Genomic DNA, 21,488 nt, shown 5'->3' on the forward strand with positions numbered 1-21,488 from the left:
TCCCCGGACGAGCCGTCGGTGGCTGCGTCGTCGGTGGGCAGCAGCCGCCTGCCGCTCAGCGCCTCGCTCGCCTTTTCCGACCTCACCGAGGAGATGCTGGACTGCGGGCCCGGCGGTTTGGTGCGGGAGCTGGAGGAGCTGCGCTCAGAGAACGACTATCTCAAGGTGGGGGCGCCCGGGGGAAAGGGGGACCGCGGAGGGCACCGGCTGTCACAGTCCCACGGGCCTGAGGCACCAGCCGGCCCTCCTTCCCACTGAAGAATCCGGGGAAAGAGGCCCAAGCCCTCTGGGGACCACTCTGAGGTGGATCTGGGGCTCCCTCATTCCCCACCGCCTCAACTTTATTTGGGAAGCGTGCTCCTGAAAAAGACCTTGGAACTGGCCACAGGGCCCTAACCTGGGAGCGGGGACTTGAGAAAACAGCTTTGGAGCGTTCTGGGGGGCGTTGCTGGGCTGGGGGTGGGTAGGCCGGGAAGAGATGAATCTCTGCCTTCAGCTGCCCAGAACCTCCACGCCCAGGCTCTCCTTCCTAGGACGAGATTGGTGGGCACTGCCGCCAGGGAAACCTGTGGCCATCCCCTGCCCAGGAGAGGCCTGAATGCCACCCTGAGTCGTTATCCAGGGCTTTCCCGGGCGCAGGCCTGTCTCTGCCTGCCTTTCTGGGCGGGTCCAGTCTGAAAGCATGACATCTGGGAACATCCCCTTGGCTGGAGTCCACTTCCGCACAGCCTAACGGTCCCACAGCCTGGAGGATGATGTCGTGGGAGAACCGGTTCAGAGGCAGCTTCCTAAATCCCAGGACTGTGTTTTGCCCTCCCTGGGGCAGACCTTGTGCACACAGCAGCTCCACTGGCCCCTTGTGGCCAGTGCCTTTCCATGTTCCCAGTGAGAGGAGGGCAGCTGCCCACCTGGAAGGGGCCTTCCCTGTGGCCATGTGGGGACCCCAGGGCTTCCCCCGGACAGCAGGCTTTGCCTTTGCTTTTTCAGTGGATGTGAGCACCTACTGGGTGCCGGCCAGGCTCCATCTGCACGCTTCCTGGTGCTGTGGCAACTTTAGGGACAGCCCAGTTTGCACGTGTTGACCTCTCCCTGGGAGGCTAGAAGCTTCCTGAGCTCTCCTGCCGCTAGCTGGGCACGGTTTTGGAGGAGGCTGAAATGTTGCGGACTCTTGACAGTGAATGGCCTGGCACAACACCCAGAGTGCCCCTGGCTGTGGAGCTCACAGCAGTGCTGCTGATTTATGTCTGCCCTGCAGCACTTAGCTTTTAACTTTTCCTTGTGGCTATTCTGGCCAAATGGGCTTCTCCCTCGTTAGAGTGTTGGTGTCTTGCTCAACTGTGTCTCTTGTCTCCCCATTTTCCCCGGGATCTGCTCTCCAGCTTGAGTTCTGTAAATGCTTGTAGTATGGAAGGACAAGGTCTGTCTGAATCAAGAGACACCTTTCCCCAAGCCAGGCCTCAGTCTCCTCATCTGTTAAATGGGAGGATGTCTTCCCAAGGGCCCGGTTCGGTGTTGGCAACTGGGAGTTCAGTCAGCTCTTAGAGTCTTCAGAAGCTGGTGGTAAGGAGAGGGCAAGTGGAAGGTGAGGAGGAAGAAGGAGGCGACCAGCCAGGACAGGGGTCTTTTGCTCCTGCCCTCTTGGTGCTCTGAGCTGCTTCCAGTGAGTGCTGCCTGAATTGGCCTTAACTGAAACTCTGAGCTCCCCACCCTGCCTCCCAGTTCCTGCTACTCACTCTGGTGAAGGGGGGATGGGTTGCAGAGCTTTACTTCAGGGCTCCTAGGCACCCATCCCCATGGGCTCCTCTCCATCCCAGGAAGTCATCAGGCTCCGACCCAATGTCGGTTTGAGGCACCCATGACTGTTTAAAGGGGAAAACAGTCCCAGGAGGCTGGGGGCTGAGCCCGGGATCTCACAGGGGCCAGAGCCCAGCTGGGGACATCCCACGTCTGGGCCAGCATGGAGCCGTAATTTCCACTGTTCATTCAGTGGCTCAGGCTTCGTGCTGCTGTTGGGTCTGGGGTCTGTCGCTTCCTGACTGCCTGATCTTTGGCAAGTTACTTAACGGCCCTGGACCTTAGCTTTCTCATTTGTAAAAATGTGACAGTAACACGCTTTCCAATCTCAAGGGTTAAATGAGCTGATGCCTGCAAACGCCATTAGAGCACCTGGTATGTAGTAAGCCTCCGATCACTGCTCTTGTCAGTGGCATGGGACACGTTTCCATGTGCACCCAGCCTGTTCTCTTGTGGGTTCTGTGAGGGCAGAATAGATCCTCTTCATCGCCTGAGGCAAGCTGGGCTCTTTCTCCCGGCCCCTCATTGGTTCATTCGCCAGCTGTTTATTTAGAACCTGCTGTGTGCTAGCACAGATCTGGGATACAGCCATGGACAACAGAGGGTGAGGTGTCTGTTTTCGTAGAGCTTTGGGGGAGACCGGAATTAAACAATAGTCATACAAGAAATCACAACACAGATCATAATGAGGGTGAAGGGGACGGTTTACCAGGAGCACACAAAGGTGGGGGCTGGGATAAGAAGATTTCAGGCTAAGGGAAATTGGAAAGAGCTTGTTGAGTTCAAGAACAGCGCTGAGGCCAGAGAGGGGAAGGAGTGTGGGTGAGAGAGGAGAGTAAGGCCAGCCCATGCCACTTCTCACTGTGTATACATTTGGGTTAGCCCCTTAACTTGTCTGGATATCTGTTTGTCCCAGCTGCCAACCTCACAGAGGCAGGGTCAAAATCCAGAGACTGAACATGGACCATAGAGGGGTTATTACTGGAGGTGTTGTTTTGTTTATTCCACAGATGGGAAAACTGTGGCCAGAGTGGGGAAGAGACTTGCTCCGGGTCCCAGAGCCGGGAATCTAGGCTGCCAGGGCTTGGAGTAAGCGTGTGTTAGACTCTTTTTTTTTTTTTGAGACGGAATTTCACTCTTGTTGCCCAGGCTAGAGTGCAATGGTGTGCTCTCGGCTCACAGCAACCTCTGCCTCCTGGGTTTAAGCCTTTCTCCTGCCTCAGCCTCCGGAGTAGCTGGGATTACAGGCACATGCCACCACGCCTGGCTAATTTTGTATTTTTAGTAGAGATGCGGTTTATCCATGTTGGTCAGGCTGGTCTTGAACTCCGGACCTCAGGTGATCCACCCGTCTCAGCCTCCCAAAGTGCTAGGATTACAGGTGTGAGCCACCGCCCCGGCAGCATTTGTTAGACTTGTTTTATTTTTTTATTTTTTGAGGCAGAGTCTCTGTTGCCCAGGCTGGAGTGCAGTGGCCTGATCTCCGCTCACCGCAAGCTCCGCCTCCCGGATTTCCGCCATTCTCCTGCCTCAGCCTCCTGAGTAGCTGGGACTACAGGGGTCCGCCACATCGCCCGGCTAGTTTTTTGTATTTTTCAGTAGAGACGGGGTTTCACCGTGTTAGCCAGGATGGTCTCGATCTCCTGACCTCGTGATCCGCCCGTCTTGGCCTCCCAAAGTGCTGGGATTATAGGCGTGTTAGACTCTTGATGTGTTTCCTGCCTTTCTGGACTACTTTGCCTCTAAGATGCAGAAACTGAGGACAAGGGAAAGGACTCCAAATCCCCAGAATGTCGCCTGCAGGAGCAGAGTTGAAGGAGGTCCCACCATGTCTGGTGGATGGCCCTGCTCAGGCTTACCTCCCCCTTGTAGGGGTCACTGGGAACTATCAACTGGGAAGGACTCTTGGGTGATCTCCAGTCTGGTGTGGCCTGCTCTGGGGCCCAAGTGAGGAAAGGATAAATCGGGCAGCTCTCTCCCAGTGAGAAGATAGAAGGAGCTTCTACAGAGAAGGTAGTGAGCTCACTGTCACTTTAATTATTCAGAAAGAGGCCGGATGACCTTTCATGCTTGGATAGAGACAGAGGGTTTGTGGAATGATTGCTTGAAGAGGGTTCAGAGGGAGATTGATGTGGTGGCTGCAGCTGAGCTGCCTGACCTTGGGTCCCTTCTAGCCAAGGAAGTCTGAAGGTTATTAACTACTGAGGTTCCAGGATGCTAAGATGCAGCTTTAACTGCAGAGCAGACACGTCACCTGTGACCTTCAAAGACCCGGTGATCTGAGGTCTTCCAGCCTTTTATCACCACTAACCATTAAGCACATACCATGTGACCAGGACATGTAGGAACCCACTGGGTGTGGATGGAGGAATCTGAGAGTTGGAGCCTGAAGACCTGACTTTGAAACCTGACTCTCCCATTTACTGTGTGGCCATGGGCAAGTTACCTGGCTTCTCTGAGCTGCTTTTTTTCTCGTCTATATAATAAAGGTGATGGAGCCTGGCGCGGTGACTCACGCCTGTAATGCCAGCACTTTGGGAGGCCGAGGCGGGCGGATCATCTGAAGTTAGGAGTTCAAAACCAAGGTGGCCAACATGGCAAAACCCCATCTCTACTAAAAATACAAAAATTACCCAGGCATGGTGGCACGCGCCTGTAATCCCTGTAATTCCCAGGAGAATCACTTGACCCTGGGAGGCGGAGGTTGCAGTGAGCCGAGATCGCACCACTGCACTGTAGCCTGGGAAACAGAGTGAAACTCTGTCTTAACAAAAAAATAAGTAAAGGTGATGGAACCTGCCTGGACAATCTCTTATGATTGTCATCAGGAATCAGGGAAGAAATAGACAAGAAAACATTTTGCTAGCAGTGAAATCCCAAGTCGCCTGAGGAATTGTTATTCATAGTCAATGGGCAGACGGGGGCCTGTGTCCGCATTCTTGGAGGAACTGGGAGAATGCAGGAGGGTGGATTTCCTTAGTTTTAGAATGTTGATACATCAGTAGCTGCCCCAGGGAGGACGGGAAGGTGTGATCACCTTCCCTGCCGTGTGTGTGGGCTCCCTCCTTGGTGATTCTAGATGTGAGTGTTTGAAGTGCAGCCAGGCTAGGTGTCAGCTCAGAAGGGCCTGGAGGAAGCACCTAATCCATCCCCGCTTGCCATTTTACAGATCAGTAAATGGAGGCTCTAAGTTACATAGCCAGGATTCCAACCCAGGTTGGTCTAACTCTGGGCCTGTTCTTTCTGCAGTGTGACCAGAGCAGTGAGCTTTTGGTTGCTAACTAGCGTGTCTAGGCTGGGACACAGGTTGGTGAGAGGAATCCTGCCATGGGCCAGGCTCTAGGCTAAGGCATGCTGGGGGCCTGGAGCCTGGGGGAGGGGGGGTTAGTGGAGGACGTTTATGTGTGCACGTGTGTGAGATTGTTCCTTCTTCTGTAACATGGGGGACAAGCATGCCCACCCAGGGCCGTGAGGACCCTTTTCAGTGTGAGGATGCAGATAGAGTGCACAGTGAATGTTAGTGTCCTTCCCAGTCATTGCCGTTCCCTTGTCTGTTTCTCCAGGCATTCATTCATTCATTCAACACGTATTTCCCCAGTGAGTCCGGGGTACCAGGCCCTGTGCTGGGTGTCTGGACCCAGTGACCATGTAGTAGGCTTCTGCATGTAGCTCTTCTCTTCTTGGCTCCTAGGAGCTACAGGGGAGGACTCCAGTCTGTCACTGGGTGGAGGAGAGGAGGTTACCACAGTCAGCAAAACTCTTGGCTGTTCCCTATCCTGAGGCCCAGCCTCAGCCTCCCAGGGGCTGAGCCTTTGTCCCTGGGCGCACTCTCTCTTGTACATACAAGTGCGCATATATGTATTCATAGCTCAAGCTCAGAGACACACAGCCACTGGCACATGTCTCACAGACCCATCCAGTGACTCGCTGGTGTTGGATGCTTTCAACCAGACATAGTAGAGGGGATGCTCACTCAGAGAAGTGCACACACCCAAGCAGCTACACAACTCCCGTTCCATCACACCCACGCATCACCACACAGACACACAGGCTGAGACCCTGTTGCAACCCCCAGGTCAGAAACACATCCTCATATACACATCTTACACCCCCAGACACACCCGGATATGCCCCAGAGACTGACATCCTGCAGACACACTCAGACTCACCAGAAGTACACATGAAGGCGGGGATACAAACCCACGCAGACATTATACACACACACTAGCATCCACGAAAGTCGACACATCTACGCTTGCCAGGCTGGCCCAGGCACAAGCTCACCACCCAGGTACCTCCCCTGCCTCTTCCACAAAGAGAACAGCAGAGACTTGCACACTTACCCGAGGCTTACAGACACCCACCAAGGGGACTCCCACACAGACATTTACACACAGCACACACAGTCACATGCACATCAGCAGGGACACGGCACAGTCTGGCATGCAAACATTAGGCATGTAGCATTTGCCAACAGGAGCCAGAGGCTCTCAAACCAGGGAACCTAGACACACACACACACACACACACACACACACACACACACACACACACACACTGTCACGGGCTGTGACATTTCATCCACACACAGAAACAGGAAATCCTGGTCTGTGTCTCCCTGGAGCTAATGTGTACAAACTAAACTGTTGTTAGTGGCTCTGTAGGCTTCCTTCCACAAGGCTGCTGGGAACGCTGAGGAGTGTGGCCAGGGGCTTGACTTTGTAACCTTCTGGAGCTGGGGGTCCTGGGATCCTGGGTGGTGGGTGGATGGGGGCTGGTAGGTCTTGAAGTCAGAAGAAGCTGCACTGAGGTCCCCCAGTTCCCTAATGCCCAGGGCCAGTGGGGCTGAGTGAAGTGGACTGATTGTCAGGCTGCCCACAGAAGAAACACTGCCCAGGGGCAACTCCCTTCTAATCTCCTTGGAATTTCCTGCTGGCCCTATCTCCCCCTTCTCCCCCTGTTCCCTTGCTGGGGGCTGCAGAGGGCCATGCCACTCCCATCTGTAAAGGGTGCCCAGTTCTGGCTGGGGAATGATGGATTCCAGGGTAGAGATGGCTAGAGGAGGTATGGGAGCTCAGAGAAGGGGCTTGGCAGGCTTCCTGGAGGAGGAGGTGTCCTTGGAGCTGGGGAGTTAGCCTCAAGTGGCTGTCTCTGTGCCCAGCTCTTAGAACAGTGCCTGCCACGTTGTAGGAGCTCAATAAATATGTGTGCAATTAAGTGAAAGGCAGTAGGCAGGGCCTGGAGGTGGACCACAGGCTTGAAACAGAAACGCTAGAGGGAGTGGTGGGAGCTGGCAGGGTTGAGGAGAGTCTGGGAAGGGGAGTTGGGCCGGCTTGGGACGGGCACTGAATGCCAGGCCGAAGCCGTGTGAGCACCTTGCTGGGAGGGGTCTTGTTGCAGCAAACCTGCAGCCACCTCCTTTTATGTGTCTGCAGCCCTGGGCCTGAGGCCTGCCCTGCCAGAGAGGCCTGGGGAGGGAGGAGAGCAAGGCTGTGTGGTCTCAGGGGCAAACTCCACCTCTGGAGTCAAGTCTGGAGCCAAACTTCACTGTGTCACCTTCTCCCTGTGCATGCTGTCCCTGCATGAGTCCCTCATCAAGCCTCCGTGTTCCTCCTGTAAAATGGGATGTGATCCTTTCTAGTGGGGCGCTTGGGAGGTTGAGAGCTCAGGTGTTCTGTGCACCTAGCACCATCGTGGCACAGAGGAGGAGAGGAGGCCCCATGTCCTGCATAGCCTCCGGGACACAGAGAGTCCCCCAGGGGAAGGGCGCAGCTAAGTTCAAGGCAAGGGCCTGCCCAGCAGCCAAGTTTTTCACTGAGGTCGTTCCCCTAGTCCCCACATGCATGACCTCATCCGTGGTCACGTTCACTCCCCTTGGTGCCGGAAGGAACTTGGAGCTGGGGTGCTCCATGCCAGGCTGACCCTGGCATCACTGGAGGCCTCAGTCAGCACTGCATCTGCCTGCTTTGCGGCAGTGGGGCGCAGCAGGGGGTTGGAGCGAGTGGGAGCAGCAGGCCAGCCCTTCTTTCTCTGAGGTCCAGGGTGGTTGGGAGAGAGCACTGTGATCTAGAGCCAAGCTGACTGGGCTCGAATCCCAGCTCTGCCTTTTCCTTTCTGAGCTTTCCCTTTCTGAGCCTCAGTCTCCTCATCTGTAGATGTCCTTGCCGCGCATGTTGCCATGAGGGTTCCATAAGAGAAAGAGTGCATGTATGGGTCCCATTAGCGAGGTCTGGCTCCTCGGAAGGACCCAACAGCCAAGCGCTTGCCTGTTCTATCTGGCCCTGGTGTGATCCCGGTGACCCCAGGTTAAGCTGGGTCCTTGACAGCAGGGGCTGTGCTTGGCTCTGGGTTTCCCCCGTGGGTGTTGGCTTAGGGCATCAGTCTGAGTGGTATGCACAGAGCTGCACTGCATTTTGGGTACCCCCAAACATATCTCCCTGTCTGTGTCTCCCCCCTACCCTCCCCCACGGCATTGTGTCACTCTTCCCTGAATGACCCAGGCTAGTGCCACCGGCTTAGTAACTGGTGATACACATTTGCTAATGGAAGGACACCTTTGGGGGCCCCTCATTCTCAAATGGAGGTGAATCATCTCTCATTGCCTGAACCACAAGGAAAAGCTCAGCCTCTGTGGAAAAAAGTCTGGGGTTCCCTAGCTAGGCTGGGTCAGCTGAACATCTTTACTCTGGTTGGGGCCCAGGCCTGCTTTTGATCTTCTGGACTTGAGGCAGTTGCAACAGCCTCTCCCCTTCCAGCCTCTCCTTGACCCTGCCTCATGGTGGAGCAGCCTGTGTGGTCCTGCCTCCCGCAGCCTCGCCCACCCCTGCCCAGCCCAAGCTCTACGGGTGCTGGACACACCCCAGCCTCTGTCCCGTGCTCTTCCCACCTGGCCTTTGTGCTTGCAGTTCCTGGCTCTTTCCCTTAGTTTCTTCCTCCACCTTAGAGCACTCAGCCCCAGCAGCAACTCCCCAGGCCAGGCTCCTGTGTCAGACACCTTGGAGTTCCCTGGAGCTTCCTTTGGAGCATTTACCATGATGGTGATTAGATTATTAATGGGGTAATGACGGGTTTCATGCCACCACTGCCCCACCTTGCCCTGCATGAGGGCAGGGACCTTCCAGGGTACTTAGCTCCTTCCTTTTACAAAGAGAGAAACTGAGGCCCAGAGAGGTTAGGGGGCTAGTTAGAGGTCATGCAGCCTGTAAGTGGCAAGAGGCAGGACTGGGGTCTTGTGCTTCTCTCCAGGATGCCAGGCAGGGGGAATGGCAGGGGTGTAAAGTGCTGGGGTGTTCTGGAGCTTCAGGCTGTGTGGCCTTAGGCCACTATCTTTGGAGCTTTGCCTTCTATCCCTAAAGACCTCAGACCTCTGCTCTGAGTTAGAGATTTCGCTGCAACCCAGAGGGTGTTTGGGGGATGTTTTAAACACTTCCAGGTCCAAATGCTGCCTTCCTTCCTGTTCACATGGAAAGGATGGGAGGAAACTGTCAGGCGCTTCCTGACATGAATGCCCAGAGGCCACGGGCCTGTGGATATCTCCCTGCTCTGTCAGGTAAGGCCTTGAATGGGACAGTGACAACAATGACAAGCCAGATGTGGCCTTGGTGGGCAATGGTCTCTGGGCATCTCCTTACCAACAACTACCACCACATACACACACACACCCCTCCCTGATAGAGCATCTGTAGTCTCCTATGCAGAGCTGTACCAGACGGATCTGGGAGGGTCACTCCTGATTGGCTGCATAGACCTCATCTTCCTGGGCCTCCGTTTGCTCACCTGTGAAATGGAGATAAGATAATCATAGCACCTGCCTCTAAGGTTCATCACTGAGCAAGAGATAATGGCCTTTCTGTCTCAGTCCGGTGTCTGGAACACATTAAACACTTGTCAATGTTAGCTATTGTTATCGTCACCATTGTTCATTATAAGCCTGTCTGGTCCAGCTTATAGGAGCTCCAGCTGGACCTGAATCCTGGCTGTGCCACTTAACTGTGTGTGGCCTTGGGCAACATACTTGACCTCTCTGAGGTTCCTCTCCCATCGGGGATTGCTTGGACTGCAGTGAGAGAATGTGCACTGCCTGGCGGGGAGGGGAAGTGCACAGGGAGCATCTCCTCTTATTTCTTGGCATTGGAGAGGTGGGTCCAGGCCCCAGTCTTCCCTCATTATTCCTAACCAGAGGAGCAGGATGCAGTGGGTCTCCAGGGCCAAGCAGTCTCCGTGTCGGCTGGAGTGGGGAAATTGTGTGGCACAGCAATTCCACGCTGGGTGTACTGGCCTTCTTTCCCTGGGACCTTTTTTTTTTCCCGGAGACGAAGTCTCACTCTGTCGCCCAGGCTGGAGTGCAGTGGTGTGATCTCGGCTCACTGCAACCTCTGTCTCCTGGGTTCAAGTGATTCTCCTGTCTCAGCCTCCCAAGTAGCTGGGATTACAGGCATGTGCTGCCATGCCCGGCTAATTTTTGCATTTTTAGTAGAGATGGGGTTTCACCATGTTGGCCAGTCTGGTCTTGAACTCCTGACCTCAAGTGATCCACCCACCTCAGTCTCCCAAAGTGCTGGGATTACAGGTGTGAGCCACCGTGCCCGGCCTCATCAGGACCTTTGATGCAACTCCCCCAAAACTGGACCCCAGCTTCTTTCCAAGGATGCTAAGCTAGATTGAGCTCTGGAGTGGGAGACAGGTGCCCAGAGCCCCCCCGCCCACTCAGTGCTATCCCCTCCAGGGACTGTGGCATTGTCCCCTGTCCTTCTCGAGGCCTCTGTGTCCCTGGGTATGAAGGGATGGAGTCCTTGGGTTTCCTCCCCTGCTGCTGTGCCCAGAGTGTTTGCATTTGAGCTGAGAAGTGGAGCTCTGCGGAGTTTTTTGCATACCCTTTTTTGGGGTCCAAGTGCGATGATCTCATCTGGAGCCTTGACAGACTCCTGGGGGACTGGCAGAAGGGATGGCAGATGGCTGCCCTGGCCTCTTGGGTGGGGCTGGCATGCCGCCCCTGTGGCCACTGCCGGCGCACTCCGCAAAGCAGCCCTTCTGGGGCTGGGGTGAGTGGCCTGGGCCAGGCAGGAGACAAGTGGCCCAGAGCCAGGGTGGCAGATGGGAGGCAGCCCAGGCCTTGGCCTGAAGGAGGGACCATGGTGGCCAGGGCAATGTGGGAGCAGGCGGGCCAGGCGGAGGCTCCTGTTCCTCTGTAGTGTGGTTGCTGCTGCGCAGAGTGAGGGTTCTGGGCCTCTCAGCTCAGCTCTGTCATTCTTTTGGGTTGGTCTGCCCGTCGGAGGGCTTGTTGGGCCCCTGGAACCTGGGGAGGAGGTGGTACATTTGGGTAAGGTTTGGAATCTGGCAGGGCTGTGGCCTGGGTGTTGCTGGGCTGGGATTTGAGCCCTACCACTGGGGTCCGAAGCACCCATGGGCATTAGCTTCACAGATTCAAGGAATTAGATTCAGACACAGAAGCACGGACTAGAAGTGGTTTTCTGTAGGGGAGTAGAACAGGGGGATTCTCCTCCCCTCTGAGGGCCTGTGTATTCATTCAGCACCTCTTTATTGAGCTGTTCTGTGTGTCCCAGGCACTGTGCTGGGCTCTGTCCTCCTGACATCACATCCTACTGGTAGAAACTGACATTCTGCAGGCAAACAGACAAATAAAACGATGAATATCACAAATAAACTTGTGATATATGCCAAGAAAGAAAAAGGGGTTAAGATGGACATAATGGGACTGGAGGAGCACGGAAGGCTTCTCAGAGGAGGTGGCAGTTCAGTGGAGACTTGAGGCAGAAGGCAAGCCAGCAGTGCAGAGATGGGGGGCAGGGAAATCCAGGCAGAGGAAACTGCAAGGCCAAAGGCTTTGGGGTGGGACAGGTGAGGCAGTTGCTGGTTGCCTAAGACCCAAGTGGCTGCTGTGTTGCCAGTGAGAGGAGGAGTCGAGGGAGATGAAGATGGAGAAGTGAACAGGACTCAGGCCAGACAGCGCCTGTATACCCTGTGATGGGATTTGGGTTTTCTTTTGTGTGTGATGAAAACTCACTGGAGGTTTTTGTTTTGCTTTGCTTTTTGCTTTTTGGGGTTTTAGGTCAGGTGTACTGGGCATATATATACAATATATACAGTTGTACAAATATATATAATAAAATGAATTTTGGCAAATGCATCCAGTTCTGTAGCCACCACCACAACCAAGATATAGAACAGTTCCTTCACACCCCAAATTTTGCCCTGTGAGGTCACTTCCTCTTTCAGTTTCAGACCCTGACAACCACTGGGACTGTTTTCTGTCTCTATAGCCTTGCCTTTTCCAGAGTGTCAAAAATAGACTCATATAGTGTATAGCATACTCAGTCTGGCTTCCTTCCCTAAGCTTCCTGCATGTGAGCTTCCTCCATGTTACAGGTGTCAGCAGTTCTTTCCTTTTTATGGCTGAGTAGTATTCTATTGCGTGGACGTACCACAGTTTATCATTCACCAGCTGAGGGACATTTGGGTGGTTCCCAGGTTTTGGTGATCATTGGAGAATTTTAAACAGTTTTTTTTTTTTGTTTTTTTTTTTGAGATGGAGTCTCGCTCTGTTGCCCAGGCTGGAGTGCAGTGGCTGGATCTCAGCTCACTGCAAGCTCCACCTCCTGGGTTCAAGCGATTCTCCTGCCTCAGCCTCCTGCGCAGCTGGGATTACAGGCTTGAGCCACCGCGCCCGGCCTTAAACAGCTTTAACCACATTTTAAACATGGTTTTAGAAAAAATCACTCACTGTACAAATTAGTTGGGAGCAGAGTGCCCATCATAAGGATTAAATCCAATAATTTGGTGATGGGTCTGGCCCACCATAGGTACTCAGTAATTGTTCAAACAAAAGGGCTCTGCCCTGGGGCAGTCAGGGAGGCTTCTTGGTGGAGGTGGCTTTTTTCTTTTTTTTTTTTTGTCAGACACAGTCTCATTCTGTTGTCCAGGCTGGAGTATAGTGGTGCCATCTCGGCTCACTGCAACCTCCACCTCCTGGGTTCAAGCGATTCTCCTGCCTCAGCCTCCTGCGCAGCTGGGATTACAGGCGTGCACCACCACCCCCGGCTAATTTTTTGTATTTTTGTAGAGACAGGGTTTCACCATGTTGGCCAGGCTGGTCTCGAAGTCCTGACCTCAAGTAATCTGCCCGTCTTGGCGTCCCAAAGTGCTGGGATTACAGGTGTGAGCCACCGCGCTCTGCTGGAGGTGGCTTTTGAGGTGGGAAACAGGTGTGGAGTAGGAGGCCCAGGCAGTACAGAGTCCCGTGGGAGCTAGGCGGGCTCAGATTGCAGCTTCCCACCCCTGAGCCAGCCTTGGCATATCTGGAGTTTCTAGAATGTGGTCTGTAGGGGTCATATCAGAGTTCCCCAGGGACACTAGGGGCTGACTCTTGGGTGGGAGGTAGCTGAGGGACTTCCGCTCCGGAAGTCTCTTCCTTGGTGGCTGGCAAGAGGCAACCTGCTCCTGCCTTCAGGAACCTCATGTCCCCTTGGTTCTCTTCCCGTCCTCCCAGCTGGGAGCTGCTGCTGGGTTCAGACCACATGCTGCCACTTGCTGTGTTTCTGCAGAGGGTCCAGGTATTCAGTCACTTTCATCTCCAGCCCCATAGCTCCCCAGCTGCTGCAGGCCAATTCCATCATAGCCATGCATCTGGAGCCACATGCGAAGGTTCCAGTGGCCCCAAATCTGAACTTCCCCCTGCTGTCCTCAGTGTACAAAGGTGAAATCATTTTATATCTATGTGGGTTTCTCGTAGAAAATAATCTTTCTTAGAACACTTATATGTGATTTACCAGCCTGGGCAATAAAGCAAGACCCCCTCTCTACAGAAAATACAAAATTCAACCAGGCATGGTGGTGTGTGCCTGTAGTCCCAGCTACTCAGGAGGCTGAAGTGTGAGGATGACTTTAGCCCAAGAGGTCAAGGCTGCAGTGAGCTGTGATCAAGTCACTGTGACAGTGAGACCCCGTCTCAAAAAATAAAATAAATAAGTAAAAAGTGTGATTTGAAAGCGGAGCTCTGCTTCTCCTGCCTATATTTCATTTTAAACATTTAAAGTTATATCTTATTTTGGCTGGGTGCGATGGCTCACGCCTGTAATCCCAGCACTTTGGGAGGCTGAGGCGGGTGGATCACCTGAGGTCAGGAGTTCGAGACCAGACTGGCTAACATGGCGAAACCCCGTCTCTACTAAAAATACAAAAATTAGATGAGCTTGATGGCACATGTCTGTAATCCCAGCTACTTAGGAGGCTGAGGTAGAAGAATCGCTTGAACCCCAGAGGCAGAGGTTGTGGTGAGCTGAGATCGCACCACTGGACCCCAGCCTGGGCAACGAGAGCAAAACTCTGTCTCAAAAAAAAAAAAGGAAACCAACTCTATTGAAATACAGTTATAAAAGTATTTTTAAATTACAACATAGTAATATGTGTGCTTATTAACTCGTAAATTCTGATGACAGATCTAACTAGCATAATTTCAAACTACTGATGAATGTAAATAATATTTTGACATTTTTGCAGCAATTGTTATATGATATGAAAATATCTGGGATTTTTTTTTGGTGGCAAAGTCACAGGTATTACTCATATAATGATGGTTTGTTTATAGGCCCAGAATAGAAGGAAATGCTACATTTTACTTAGAGGTCAGTCAAAAGAAAGATGTGATTTTCCAAGTTCGTGGACTCCCTGAGTTCTGGTTCCAAAGAAAGATCTTGAAGTCAGTGGTTGGAGTTTGAGTCCTGATTGGAGGTCTCACCCCCTCCCCTTGCCCGTTTGCATGTGCTTGGGCATGACCCACCTTCCCTGTGCTTCTCTGAAGTTCTTCATCTGTAGAACATGGATGATGGTTCCTGTCTCTCCTTACTGGGGGGGTTTCAGTGAGGATCTGTGAGATGATTCAGATGGAATGGCTTTGTAAACTGTGAAGCCCTCTGCTGCTGTGCAAGATCTTGCTATTATTAGCAGTAGTGTGAGCTCATGTTTGGCCGTCTGGCCCAGCCGGGACCAAGAGGCTCTTCCTGGACAATTCTCCCAGGATTCTTGGGAATCAGTCCATCGAGGGGAGCAGGTTTGCCTCTGAGAGGCTGCTTCCTGCAGGCTGAGCTCATGGTTTGGCAGGGGGTGGACAGAGATGCACTTTGTGGGCAGGGAGTGGGTGGGTGAGCAGGAGGTTCCGTGTGCAGACAGACCCTGCCTACCCTCCTTGGGTGGCATAGAGATCTGAGACTAGTTCTGATCTGCCTAGGCTCTCCCTCTTCTATTTTTATTTAGAGACAGGGGTCTCACTCTGGAGAGTAGTGAGCTCACTCTGGAGGGGACTCACTCTGGAGAGTCACTCAGCCTGGAGTGCAGTGGTGCAGTCATGGCTCACAGCATCCTGGAACTCCTGGGCTCAAGTGATCCTCCTGCCTCAGCCTCCTGAGTCCTGGGGACTACAGGCACATGCCCAGCTAAATTTTTTAAATTTTTTATTTTTTTTGTAGAGACGGAGACTCACTGCATTGCCAAGGCTGGTCTTGAACTTCTGTCTTCCTAACTCTTTGCAGCTGGCCTGGAGTTGTGGACTGGGCAGGACGGAAGCTATATTCATTTTTTCTTTTTTTTGGGTCAGACTCTCTCTGTGTCACTCAGGCTGGAGTGTAGTGGCGCAATCCTTACTTATTGCAGCCTCAACCTCCCAAACTCAAGTGATCCTCCTGTTGCAGCCTCCTGAGTATCTGAGGCTACAGGTGCACACCACCATGCCTGGCTAATTTTTAAATTTTTTTGTAGAGATAGGGTCTCGCTATGTTGTCCAGGCTGGTCTTGAACTCCTGAGCTCAAGGGATCCTCCCTCTTTGGCCCCCCAAAGTGTTGCAATTACAGACGTGAGCCACCACGCCTGGCCCCATACTCATTCTTTAATTCCTACATCTACACATAGACAGTGACGGTACCTGCCTGTACCACGGCCTGCCCTGGGTGATGCTGGGGACTAGACACAAACCAGCCCCAGCCCTTCTCCCTAGCTCTTGGGGAAGACTGACTTGAAAACAGATACAACCTAAAACTGCCAGCACAACGGACCATAGATTTCAGAGCGTAGGGTTTGAATCAGATTGCGGGGAAGAAATGTTCTGGAAGGATGAGATAGTCAGGAGTCAGCCTGGCAAAGGCCGTTCTATCAGAGGGAACAGCTGAACAATCTGGAAGAGCACAGTTATGACGCACTGACCCAGGGCCACGTGGCTGGTGTGGAATCCAGCACCGCAGGTCCCTTGCTCAAGCAGCTCTGCGAAGCTTCTGAGCCTCGTCTTCTTATCTGCAAAATAGGAACATTTTCAGCACCTACCTCACAGGGTTGGTAAGAGGATTAAACTGTCAACCGATAATGCACGTACTGCCTGTGCTAGGGCCTGGTAATTAGTGAGCCTCCTAATAGGTGGTAGCCATGTTTTGTTTGTTGAAACAGTCTGTCTGTGTCGCCCAGGCTCAAGTGTACTGGTGCGATCTCAGCTCACTGCACCCTCTGCCTCTGGGGTTCAAGCGATTCTCCTGCCTCAGTCTCCTGAGTAGCTGGGATTACAGGCACCCGCCACCACGCCTGGCTAATTTTTTTGTGTTTTTTTGTAGAGATGGGGTTTCATCATGTTGGTCAGGCTAGTCTCGAACTCCTGAACTCAGGTAATCCATCCACCTCGACCTCCCAAATTGCTGGGATTACAGGCATGAGCTGCCGCACCCGGCCAGTGGTAGCCGTTTTTAAAGTCACAGCCTATTTGGATGCTGGAGGGCCGGGGTAAGGCAGGAGTAGGGAGGAGACCAGGGGCTGGCTCAGGGCCCAGTAAGGGGATTTGGACCTGATGCGGAAGCTGGTGAAAACTGGTAGAAGAGATAGAAAGCCATCTACCTTCTTCAGATTTCTCCAAAAACAGCTATTAACTGTGTAATCAGAGCAAAAAAGCATTCTCTAGAAAGGGAAGCACTGCCTATCCTGGCAGCAGTGTGGGTGCCCTGGTCTCCCATCCTCCCCCATGCTCCTATTCCCCATTACCAGTCCAGCTAAAAAATCTGGGTTAGCTTCAAGAGTAGCCTTTAAGGTGAAGAGGTCAACTTGAAGGAGGTGGCCAGGCTGTGGTGGGGCTGAGGGTCAGGGGTCCCAAGGCTCTGAGGTGGGCACTACCAGGCACTTTGCCCTTTTGTTATCTTGCAGAGGATGAGGCTTGGGGTTTCCCCGGTGGTGCTGAGGGGATTTTTTTTTTTTTTTTTTTTTTTTGAGAGAGTCTCGCTCTGTTGACCAGGCCGGAGTGCAATGGCGTGATCTCGGCTCACTGCAACCTCTGCCTCCCAGGTTCAAGCCATTCTCTTGCCTCAGCCTCCCAAACAGCTGGGATTACAGGCATGAGCCACCCCACCTGGCTAATTTTTGTATTTTTAGTAGAGACAAGGTTTCACCATGTCTACAACCTTGTTCTATAGCCACAAGGCCTACTGAGTCCAGCGGAGCTGGGCCTCTCCCTCCCCATTTCCACACAGTTAGGGGGTCTGGGAGCTGGGAGAGGCTCTTCAGAACCACTGAGCTGTCTGTGAAGGAGCTGGGAAGCCTGTGCTCCTCACCCCCACCTCCCAGGGCCTCCCATCCCCAGCTCCTTCAGTTGGATCTGTCACTGGAGAGCTCTCCTGGGATGGGCGCCCAGACTGCGTGACCGCAGAGCCCCAGAGCATTCTGAGGCTCCCTGAGGACTGTGAACCTCTGGAGCAGAACAAGGGCCTGCCCTCTGGGTCCCCTCCCCAAGCCCCAACAGCCCCGCTCCTAGCCCCACCTGGGGCCCTGAAAGCTCAGCGCCCCTGCCTAAGTCCTGCATTTGCCAGCCTCTCCCGCCCACGTCCCTGCAGACCCAGCCTGGGGCCACAAGCCTGCCTTTGTCAGCTCACCCTCTCACGTGGGGCCGTGCCAGCAGGGGCTGACGGGCATTCTGCCTGCAGCTGGGACTAGCCCCCCCGAGAGGCCTAGGCCCCCCTGGAGAGATGGAACTGGCGTGAATGCAACATCTGGCGCTGTCACAAATTGACTGTGGTGAAGGGCAGGCCCTGGGGAGACAGCTGCTCATGTGAGAACTATCATTCATTCATTCACTTATTCAAAGGATGCTTACTGAGATCCTGCTCTATGTCAGGCCCTGGCTTGGGGACTTGTCCTCAGAGATCTGACTCTTGCCCTTTTAGCAGGGAGGGGGGAAAGGCTAGAAGGAAATGCCCTTCATCAGAATCTCTTGGGGGGCTCACCCTAGGAGTTTCTGATTCAGCAAGTCTGGGTTGGGACATGAGAATTTCTCACGAATTCACCAGTGATGCTGATGCTACTGGTCCAGGAACTGTACTTTGAGAGCCACTGTGATTCAGGTATTGGAATTATGCACAGATTATATTTCCTTTCTCTCTTTTTTTTTTTTTTTCTGAGACAGAATCTCGCTCTGTCGCCTAGGCTGGAGTACAGTGGTATGATCTCAGCTCACTGCAACCTCCGTCTCCTGGGTTCAAGCAATTCTCCTGCCTCAGTAGCTGGGATTACAGGCACCTGCCACCATGCCTGGCTAATTTTGTATTTTTAATAGAGACAGGGTTTCACCAAGTTGCCCAGGCTGGTCTCAGACTCCTGACCTCAAATGGTCCGCCCGCCTCGGCCTCCCCAAAGTGCTGGGATTACAGGCGTGAGCCACTGCACCTGGCCTGTTTTCTCTATTTTCACAACTGTCTCTATGGTTTTAGTTTTTTTGTTTTTCTAGAGACAGGTTCTTGCTCTGTTGCCCAGGCTGGAGTGCAGTGGTACAATCATAGTTCAGTGTAACCCCAACCTCCTGGGCTCAAACAGTCCTCCCACCCCAGCCTCCCAAGTAGCTGGGGCCACAGGTGTACTACCAGGCCAGGTAATCCATCCGCCTCAGCCTCCCAAAGTGCTGGGATTACAGGTGTGAGCCACTGCACCTGGCCAATGATAGCCATTTTTAAAGTCACGGCCTATTTGGATGTAATATATTACTATTGTTGTTGTTATTTTTTGTAGAGATGAGGTCTCACTATGTTACCCAGGCTGATCTTGAACTCCTGGGCTCAAGTGATCCTCCTGCCTCAGCTTCTCAGAGTGCTGGGGTTACAGGGGTGAGCCATTGTGCCCTGCCAATGCTTTATTTTATTTTATTTTACTTTGCTTTTTTTCCAAGACAGAATCTTGCTCTGTTGCTCAGGCTGGAGTGCAGTCACATGATCTCAGCTTACTGCAAGCTCCGCCTCCCGGGTTCCCGCCATTCTCCTGCCTCAGCCTCCCGGGTAGCTGGGACTACAGGCGCCCGCCACCTCGCCCAGCTAGTTTTTTGTATTTTTTAGTAGAGACGGGGTTTCAGCATGTTAGCCAGGATGGTCTCGATCTCCTGACCTTGTGATCCACCCGTCTCGGCCTCCCAAAGTGCTGGGATTACAGGCTTGAGCCACCGTGCCCGGCCAAGTTTTGTATTTTTAGTAGAGATGGGGTTTCACCATGTTGGCCAGGCTGGTCTCAAACTTCTGACCTCATGATCTGCCGGTCTTGGCCTCCCAAAGTGCTGGGATTACGGGCATGAGCCATCGCCCCCGGCCTGCCCTGTTTTATAAATAAGAAAATCAGTTATTTAAAAGGTAAAAAACGTGATTTCCAAAAATGACTCTAGCGCTGTGGGTGTGATCTTATGTGAGAGACGTCACCTCCCATGATCTGAATGTCGTGCATCTGTTAATGTAGCCCAGCATCATAGGGTTGTGTGCATTTCCCCTAGGTTCAGCCGGAGCTTGGGGTCCACTCAGACCCTCATATTCTTTCCATCACCATATCCTGTCATTTTAACTTTCTAGAGAGAATAAGTGAGGTGCTGGTGATCGGCACGGCTGGGATTTGAACACAGATCCTTCTGGGGGCTGGCCTAGTCTGGATTTACCCGACTGGCTTGCACTTCTTGAGTTCTCTTTCCTTCATGCTTCCTTCATCGGCTGCCTGAAACAGCGCGTGGATCCTTCACTTCCTCATTTTTTAACTGGTGTGATCATTTACTGTTCCACTTCCTCCTCTCCACCCTGGTTCTGTCCACGTGGTGTGCTGGTGGGGTGGTGAGTCTGTGTGTCTATGAGGATGGGGGTGGGGGGTGGCCTGGCGGAGTGACTGTTCCTCTGCAGCCCCAGGAGTCAAACCAGTGGGCAGGAAAACCTCCCCAGCTTCTGAGAACTAGCCTGGAGGGTAGGGCTCCCTAACCCTGACCCTGAATCCATCCAGCCTCAGGGGGTGGAGGCAACCCCAGCCATACCCCCTTCCTCACAGGGAGCCATCTTACCAGGCTAACCATTGGAAGAGCAGAGCTGTCCTCGCCCTCTGGGCAGGAAGGAATGAAGAGAGAGACCCCCATGTTTGTTCCTTTCCCAGGCGCAAGGTCAGATCCCCCCTTCCTCCCAGCCCCAGCGGGGGTATAGTGAGGGGTGCTCAGACAGAAGCCAGAGGTGTCCCTCTGACGGGAGCAGAGTGGACACTCCCTCCTCCCAGTGGCAGCATGAGGAGGGAGGAATATGAGACCCCACTTCCCAGTCCCTTCCTTTCCATTTCCTTTGGGGAAAGGCAGGTAGGGAGGGCTGAGGAATTTGGCTCTCCAGATCTGCCCTCTCCAGGGCCCGCAGAGGCCTTTTTGCCCCTTGGACCCCCCAACCCCTGCTTCCATCACCGCCATCCTTGGTGCTTCCCCTGGCTCCTCAGGGATGCTTTTAGCAGGTCATTCATCCCTGGTGACTCTGTTTCCCTTTTTTTATTTTTTGAGACAGAGTCTGGCTCTGCTGCCCAGGCTGGAGTGCAGTGGTATGATCTTGGCTCACTGCAACCTCTGCCTCCCAGGTTCCAACGATTCTCCTGCCTCAGCCTCCTGAGTAGCTGGGACTACAGGCGCCCACCACCATGCCCGACTAATTTTTGTATTTTTAGTAGAGACAGGGTTTCACCATGTTGGCCAGGCTGCTCTTGAATTCCTGGTCTCAGGCGATCTGACTGCCTTGGCCTCCCAAAGTGCCGGGATTAGAGGCGTGAGCCACCGCACCTGGCCAGTTTCCCTTCTTAGCATACAATCTTATTTAAATCATTCGGTCACACTAAGAGTAAGTATTCCCATTTGTGACTGGGTTTGCACATTTGTATGAGACATAATAATTATGCATTTCTTCTGCGTAATTCTGCTTCCCTCCCCACTTATACTTAGTATCTAATGATTGTTGCACATTGGTATGTCTTTTTTGTTGTTTTTGACCTAACTAAACATGCATGCACCCATTCAGTTAATATTTGTTGGGAGCCTACTGCCTGCTAGGCCAAATGAGATGGCCTCCAGGTACTCATGGTTTGGCTGGGAGACAAACTATTAAACATAGAATTGCAGATTTGCTAATAATGATTACAAAGGAGAAGTGAGGAACAGCTGGAAGCTGATGACAGCGGTAGCAGAAGCTGCCTTGAGGAAGTGAGGTCATACTCTTACCCTGTCTGCTTAAAACCCAAACCCAGGCCAGGCATGGTGGCTCATGCCTGTAATCCCAGCACTTTGGGATGCTAAGCTGGGCAGATTGCTTGAGCTCAGGAATTCATGACCAGCCTGGGCAACATGGCAAAACCCTGTCTCTCCACACACACACACACACACACACACACACACACA

At 53.1% G+C, this 21,488-nt stretch overlaps 1 protein-coding gene across 2 annotated transcripts in view; it reads left to right on the forward strand.

Annotated features, from left to right (window-relative positions):
- Positions 1–6: 6 nt before the first annotated feature.
- The window catches only part of SOGA1 (suppressor of glucose, autophagy associated 1), a 95,536-nt gene continuing 74,054 nt past the window's right edge, over positions 7–21,488 (forward strand). Inside the window, exon 1 of one of the 2 annotated variants that reach the window (XM_011929093.1) lies at positions 7–165. In XM_011929093.1, the coding sequence (XP_011784483.1) occupies positions 94–165 (72 nt within the window). In that variant the 5' untranslated portion in view covers positions 7–93. Of the gene's footprint in view, positions 166–3,502; positions 3,808–21,488 lie in introns of those variants that run through there. The other variant, XM_011929094.1, reaches the window with a different exon arrangement.

This window comes from Colobus angolensis, unplaced genomic scaffold (genome assembly GCF_000951035.1).
Source record: "Colobus angolensis palliatus isolate OR3802 unplaced genomic scaffold, Cang.pa_1.0 Scaffold8, whole genome shotgun sequence".
NCBI lineage: Eukaryota > Metazoa > Chordata > Mammalia > Primates > Cercopithecidae > Colobus > Colobus angolensis.